Source organism: Citrus sinensis, chromosome 2 (assembly GCF_022201045.2).
Source record: "Citrus sinensis cultivar Valencia sweet orange chromosome 2, DVS_A1.0, whole genome shotgun sequence".
NCBI classification, from domain to species: domain Eukaryota; kingdom Viridiplantae; phylum Streptophyta; class Magnoliopsida; order Sapindales; family Rutaceae; genus Citrus; species Citrus sinensis.
In genome coordinates, this window is record NC_068557.1 from 25,969,468 (window position 1) to 25,977,182 (window position 7,715).

Here is a 7,715-nt window from a genome sequence, read left to right on the forward strand (position 1 = left end):
ATATGATTTGAGAAAATTCTGATAGATCAGAAGGCAAGTGCTCTACATTACAACATACTCCCAGGCCAATTCCAAGATAATTACTTACACCAATTAAAAATAGTTAACAAAAAAAATGAACCAGAAATTTCAATACATTGAACAGCTCACACCGGACCGTCAATAAGGTAGAGGCGTATGTAGCAGTAGTATAAGGGAATGGAAAGAATGAACAACAAGCAACAGATACACATAAACCGAACAAAAAATTTACAGGGACCTCAGCTGTGTGATGGCACAATGTGGAGGGGTTCAAGGATTCCCCCCACAAAAAAAGAAAAAAGAAAAAAAGGAGACCAAAATAGAAGCTAGTCTTTCCGGTACAGGGATGCGCTGCATATGCCATTGTGGCAGACCATAAACACTTCCATGTATTCAAATGAAGGATTCATATGTTACACATGATGATCATGGGAGCGACCAATAAGTCTGCACTGCTCCGGTAATAGAGAAGAAATGACTTGTCCATTGAGCGGAAAAAGCTCACCATCAATGCCACAACTATTATGAGTGTGCTTTCCGGCTTTGATCTTCACTGATTTTACCTGCATATGATACAAGCTTTGAGTTGGAAGAAGCAAATATAGCTCAATGCACTTTTGACTAAGATTATTCTCAAACTTCTAATCCTCCCCGCAGCCCTAGATTGAGTGATACTGTGGTATCATTACTTGCAGATTCCACCATTGCATTTAAGTTTTCCTAGTACTCTATTATGCATGCCAATAATCTAAATGTGCACTAAACTTCAGTTCCAATTGTCATATTTTGAATAAAAGAGCTCCAAAGTTTGGACATTATGTTTCAATGAGTAGAATTGGAATATAGAAGTGAAGGTCTAACAGAGGCCTATGTGAAATGCAAAACCTACTCAATTTAGCCAAATAAGGAACCATAAACAAACACATACTTTTTAACTAGCATGGAGGATTTGTCTCGTGATTGCATCATTCTATGCTCGTCATTAATGTGCTCAGACTACAATTTAATGCAATTTAATGTACTCAAATTATCAACATGATGGCAACCCCACTTTCCCATTAGAAAAATAACAATAATAATAATGGTCGGCATCGCCTCTTCCCAAAAATTTTAAAAAAAAAAATTGATATGGAGGAGACAGCAATTCCAATCTGCTTTGAGACACAAAGCTCATAACTAAAGTGAAGCGTCATCAAAGTAAAAGCTCATACCTTCACATATTCAACATATGGAAGAGATAGATGTCGACCCATCTGCAGTAGCAAGAAAAATCTCGCCAACCGCAGCCGCCCACTCCCATGGACTAAGAGCATATCCATGGTGTTATCATCATACTCAGCTCTAGGTGCTACCACCTGAGCACTCTGCACAGTTCTGCATGCATGGTTGCAAATCATAATGCCAAGATATTGCCCCTTCTTAACAATCCAATTCTCTTCATACCTCGGTATACCTTCCTTCTTTGTTCCTGCTTCCACATCATCCGATGGCCCTGGTAATTCAATTGGATTTTCCACATCCCAATTAGGTTCAGTATCCCATTTTGGTTCAGCATCCCAGATCGGTCCTGGATCAGACAAAGTTGAAGAGATATCTTCTTTATCATTGGTTGCAGTATTTCCCCAAGAACATCTAGAGGGATCGTGTGCAACAGTCAATCCAGTCCACTTATCTGTCCTCGACTTTGACCTGGTCCGTGGCCAATTCGGAGTTGTGGACAGTGGTAATTGAGGGTGAATAACTTCTGGTTCCGCCATTACATTGCTCCTACCAGAAGACAGGCGTTTTGATTTTGGATCTAGGCCACGTACATACTCTGAAGGTTCTGTGCTAGCATGAGTGCTACTGCATGTTGTATCTGGATCTCCTCCAGACATTCGACTAGGCGTCATTATAGAATCAATACTTGATAAACTTGAGGCTCTGGGCATGCCCTCATTTTTTGATTTTCTCATGATGTCTGTGTAAAGATCTGACATGTCAACTACTTCACGTTCTGCTGACTGTTTTCCTTCTAGATCCTCCTTTGATGCTGGAAGATATTCGACTTCATAGCTATACTTTGGCAAGCATAAGAACTTGAGGAATCCAGCCACAAAATAACGCAGAGGGCCAAAGCGTTTCTGATATTTTTCAGACAGTTCCAAAACTGCAACAAAATGAGTTACAAACACATGAAATATATGAGAGATATTGTATTTCCTGTGTTTTACCATTAAATTATTGCGTTTCTGATTTTTTTTCCAACAGTTCCAAAAATGCAGCAAAATGAATTACAAACACATGAAATATATGTGAAATATTGTATTTCATGTGTTTTACTATAAATTATTAAACATGATTTAGCTAGATTTACATTTTCCTTGTGAAATGTAAATACAAACACAGCAAGCAAGAATTTGAAAACAATGTATTGAAGGTTTATGACTTACCATCACTAACAAAACCATAATACGAGACTGTCATCCCAAAGTGAATGACACCAGTCTGAATCCACTCAACAGCAAAGACATCTGTGGCAGTAAGACCTCCCTGAAACCAACAAAATACCTCAGTTGCAACCAGCAGAAAGCCTAATCTGCAGACTAGTTACTGGTTCTCACCCAATCATATGGAAGGCAAAAAAGGAAGACTGATTTGAGTCGACGCCATATCTTAGGAACTATATGGCTTTTCAGACAAGGTTAGGAACTATAAGACTTTTCTCATAAGGTTAGGAACTATAAGACTTTTTCTCGACAGAAAGCATTTGGTGAAAGAAAGAGATGCAAGGCTCGGACAAAATTGATGAATGATTCAACTCTGTTCCAGTACAAGCTGAAGATTGTAGCAATAAGAACCTCACTTAACTGCCAATCAGGGAACTGAGAACTATAAATAGAGTAGCATACATATTAACAAACTCTAAAAATATCCAGACGCTCAAATTGCTATTTAAAATGCACTTATAAAATTGACCGTGGTGAACTTCAGACAGAGAAAAAGTCACTAATTATATCAGAACCACTAGCTATTGTCAAGCAAAAATGATCATAAAGTAAGTGTCACCTTCACAATAGCTAATGCAGCAGAAACTGGATCTCTAACTCCCAGAACTGTCCAAACTAATGAATTATCAGAACCAGCAGGAATGATTCCAATGGGTATAGAAATACCTTCTTTCTGGTTGCCTCTACTTAGCAGACCATTTAGAACCTGCACAATAACCACGGTCTTATTGAACGGAGAGGATTTCAAATAATAAACAACTTGAGGAAATCTTTTCATCTTCCTACGTTTAGTGCAAGACAATAAATTTCATTCAACGTGATACTTTAAGTTAACAGAAACTAGGCTTAAATTCGAGAATGCTGCTAATGATTTTGGAACCATCTATCAATGTTCCAGCAAGCGAAATCCTCTACCTTCAATGGCTATCTCAATTCGCTTGCTGTCAGCCACCATCAGGGGTGGTAATTGCCAGCCACGTACTCATTGTCGGCCATTCAGATGCCAAAGCCAAAATTCCCAAAATTACATAAAATTTTGTAAAAAAGGGAAAATCAGGAAATTTACAAGAAAATAAATCATGTTTAATAAAATGTTATCCACTTCACAAAATATTTAAATGAAACAAACATTCCAGCACAATTATTTCTTGATTTTTGAAAAGTACTGTTGGTACAGAACAGAAGCAGCCATCCCTCTACCACCCTTTTGCCCTACAATGATCTCCTTAACGCCTTGCACTTGGCAAAAGTAAATATGTCACTTTGGCCAAGATGAGATTCACACATGATATTCAGTGCGAACAAGACTAAACAAAATGATAAGATTTAGGTTAATACAGTATAGTATGGTCTTTTTGCCAAGGCCTAAATCTAGTCAGGAAAAGGCAAGGTACATGTGCTTGAGTGGGAGTTAGTGCCAGGCCCAGCACAAGTACCTGGCCATCGACGCGTCTGAAATTAAGGTTATCCTTTTGCTGCAATTGTTTCTCTTTTCTTTCTCTTTATAATTACCTTGAGTGATTATGTCTCCCACCAAATTTTCCTTAGGTATCAAATATTTACCACTCATTCACATCAATTTTGGACAAATTTCCTCGAGTTTGTATACATTGATGTTTCCATCAATATGTCTATCATTATCCCTTTTCATTTTCTTCTCTTGAAACTTCAAATAACCACAACATTTAGGCATTACCAGCGTGTCTAAGTGATATTAGAGAACCGAGTTTAAAGCCAATTCCAAGCACCCTTAAATGCCTTCCAAACCACCCAAAGCTAATACGAACCAAACCCATATTTTAATAGATACTAACTTAAGATCAAAGTTCCGTTTTCCACCTCAGACTAAAACCACAGATTTGGAGTGTTTATATAGGCATTCAACAGAGAACCACTCCTCTCTACATAAATGAGGAGAAAGTGTTTACACTAGTCCAAACCTCTGCTAAAGATCCATCAGATGACAATTGTGAAATTAATAACTAGACTCCTATTTGTTAAGCAAAACTGATCTAGATTATAAATTATAAATTAAACAAATGTCACATTTACAACATGTACAAGGTAACCAACTATTGCAACGCCTTTTGTTAGAAGTTTATATCAGACTGAATTCCACATTACAGCTCACCTCCAAAGACTCTGAAGGCTACCCCAAGAGCCTGACGCAATTAATTAACTGCCAATAAGGAATAAATATCTATAACACTATCTGACAGAACTCCTATATTATCTATAAGGAAGCATTTATGGAATCAATTCTACAACACTAGCTCGCTAACAGCTGTGTTATCCTTCGCTTCAAATTTGTATATTTCTTTCATGTAGATACACAATTAATCATATTCCTTCCAATTTTTCCCATTAATTTCATATCCGTAATAGTGCAAAAGGAAGGCTCGGCTCCAACTCCACGTTGTTCAAGAATAGTGGCTATCTACAAAAATGAGAACAAGTGTATACATTGTACACCACGACACCAATGCCGACCAATATGACAGATTAAATAATGTCTAAAAACAAGTGCTCGCCCTTCAACAACACCCCCTCGCTGGTCTTCATAAATCAAGGAGAGCTACCAAAGCATAAGATTAACTCAGGAAGGAAGTTCAACCTCAATATATCTGAAGACTCCGACAACATTAACAAATCAACCTCTCGTTTAACCAACTAACTTTGTAGTAAGCAAATGTATATATAATCAGAATTAAGCACAGAACTACATCAGTACCGATAGGCATTCAGTTGAAGTTACTTAGAGCATGGCATGCGTTAACATGGAAAATATCTCCCTATACTTGAATGTTGGCTTGTTGCTTTTGTCTTTCCCTTTCAATTGGAAGAAGGCCATTAAACCAAGGACCAAAAATTAAGCCATGGACCATTAGGATGTGTTTAAGAACAGTTTACAAGCTTAACTTGTTCTACAGATAGGCAATCAAGCAAGATGATACTCATATCATAATAAGTTCAGCTTGGAAAATTATAGAGTATTTTAGTATAAATGTTCAAACACTGACTGCCAATCCAAAAAGAAAAAAAATATGAAATTGAAATTTTCACGAACTTGAAAGTGTACTGAATCTTTTTCCCCCCATGGGGGGGTGACGGTGGGTTGGCAGCAGGCCTAAGAAATAAGATATATTTCTGCTCTAAAGAAGATCTGTATGATAGTGGACAAGATACCCCAGAAAAATAAAATTGAAGAACCCTATAATCATGAGAATTAAGCACTTTTAGCTATCACATGGTTAAGATACAAGCAAAAAGTAACTCGTAAGCTTCAAGAGTATATGGTGACAACAAACCATTCGGCTAAAGTTGCAAGTGACTGACTCACCTCGTTGATAATTCCATCACCCCCTACACATATAATTCCTGAAAAAACATACAAGAGTATAAATTAATAAACGCGATAAAGATGACAGAGTTTATTATGAGAAAAACCAAAACATGTTACTCAATAGTGCATGCAGTAGCAATACCATCTGGGCATGAACTGATGTCAACAGTGGACGCCAAATTTTTTGCATGACCAGCAGATGTTGTTTTGACTACCTCCAGTTTAAATCCTGCAAGCTGTCATAGTGCGCATGTTGAATGTTAATGCTAGCATGACAAAATGTAAACAATCCTTCCAACCAACAAACCGAATGCAACATAAAATTAAGGCCAACAAATTATCTAATACATCAAGCTCATCCATTTCCCGTTAGGGTTTTCAATTTTTGCAGTAAGCATAATAAACTCATGTAAAAAATGAGCAGAAAACAAGCTGACACAAGCAGATTGAAGTCTAAAACAAACCAGAACGCACCTTAAATATAGGTTCTACAATGTCATGGAAGACCTTACTAGACCGACCACGCCCAGATCTTGGGTTTAATATCACAAGCATTTTAGGCGGACTCTTACACCGGAAAATCAACTCAGGAGGAGTATCAGTCGGATATAATTCTGCCGAAGCCTGCTTCTTTGAAGAAACCAAAGGGTGAGGCAAACAATTAACGAAACACTGCTGATCAGCAAAGCCACCGACCCACTGAATAGCTTCCTCTGTGGTAGACGCCAAGAAGCGATAATCTTTACGAACTCTACGGGGCTTTATAAAACAAGATAATCCATAAGAACCCTTTTTTAAAGGATAAGAATGAACGGTGAAATGTCTGAGACCATTATTGTATGATACTGAGACAATATCATCAAGAGGCAGCACGTGAGAACCCCAAACTAAAGCCTTGCTGGTAAGCTTAGCATTGACAGCATCTTGATTAGTAGCTTGAGCAGAAGAACTCTGCTGCTGTGCATCACTAGAACTTTTATCATAAGCAGTCTTTGTCTTATCCAAAACTAGCTTCCCAGAGTAAACAACATAGCCCAATAAATCAGACTTTTCATCTCCTCCTCCTACACCAACAGCACCACCAGGAATATCAATTCTGTGCTCGTCTATCTTATTAACCTCGTCAAACTGAGGGCCATCATGATGCTGTTCAGTCCTGGACGATGCCTTAACCTTCTTGCTCCGTTTCTCAGGGAACACAATGGGGGACGAGTGTTGAGCTAATTGTGAACACAATCCCAACCGCCTAATAGACTGCTGAGGCTGTGTCATGTTTCTCACTGAATTATTACTGTTGCTCTTATTCGTCGAGAACACACTCCCAGTCTTATGCCTTGTACTATCACTAATATTATTATTACAAATAGATCGAACCGTAATTGGAGACGAATGCATACAAACACAATTCTCTGCTGCGAGAAAATTATTACAAAACAGATCCAATCAATTTTTATTTCTTTATTTTGTTTCAACAGCTAAACATGCTTTAGCAAATGTCAAAACTCGGCGATTTTTAGATCGGAAAGGAGGATGCGGAAGCGGAGGAGGAGAAGAGAGAGAGACTTTACCTTTAACGAGAATCAGCGGATGCAGATCGTTGATGAAGTTGACGGACGACGGACGATGGACGGACCCGATTCATCCATACCTAATTCCACCTCTGTTTTTCATGTCAGTCCATTACAGAGGCAACGAAATGAGCCCACCTTTTCTTTTTAGTTTTATTTTTAATTTGCTTATTTTATTTAAATTTGTACGCTGTTTTTGTTATAAATAAATGTTAGTTAACATTAATAAATAATAAGGGTTTTTCTTTTCAGAGGAAAATAAATAATAAGGTTTAGTTTTCCGCCGGACGCCTC

At 37.9% G+C, this 7,715-nt stretch overlaps 1 protein-coding gene across 2 annotated transcripts; it reads right to left on the reverse strand.

The window, feature by feature from the left end:
* Window positions 1-3: 3 nt before the first annotated feature.
* LOC102609345 (sphingoid long-chain bases kinase 1) lies at window positions 4-7,686 on the reverse strand. 2 transcript variants are annotated; one of them, XM_052435615.1, is made up of 8 exons: window positions 7,422-7,686; window positions 6,328-7,262; window positions 5,996-6,089; window positions 5,851-5,888; window positions 3,070-3,216; window positions 2,454-2,553; window positions 1,233-2,170; window positions 4-584 (listed from the first exon to the last, which is right to left on the reverse strand). In XM_052435615.1, exons 2-8 carry the CDS (start codon window positions 7,246-7,248, stop codon window positions 435-437), a joined length of 2,388 nt encoding a protein of 795 aa, XP_052291575.1. In that variant the 5' UTR covers window positions 7,249-7,262; window positions 7,422-7,686; the 3' UTR covers window positions 4-434. The 2 variants fall into 2 exon arrangements, with proteins under 2 accessions (XP_052291575.1, XP_006468670.1); XM_006468607.4 differs by having other exon boundaries at window positions 6,328-7,265.
* Between the last annotated feature and the right edge of the window lie 29 nt (window positions 7,687-7,715).

What these genes read in the sequence shown, in the direction of transcription:
- LOC102609345 (XM_052435615.1), bottom strand. Translation starts at nt 7,248, where the DNA reads ATGCATTCGTCTCCAATTACGGTTCGATCTATTTGTAATAATAATATT. An exon ending in GTGATGGAATTATCAACGAG is followed by an intron (nt 3,217 to 5,850) that starts GTGAGTCAGTCA and finishes GTTATTGTGCAG; the next exon opens with GTTCTAAATGGTCTGCTAAG. An exon ending in CATATGTTGAATATGTGAAG is followed by an intron (nt 585 to 1,232) that starts GTATGAGCTTTT and finishes TATCATATGCAG; the next exon opens with GTAAAATCAGTGAAGATCAA.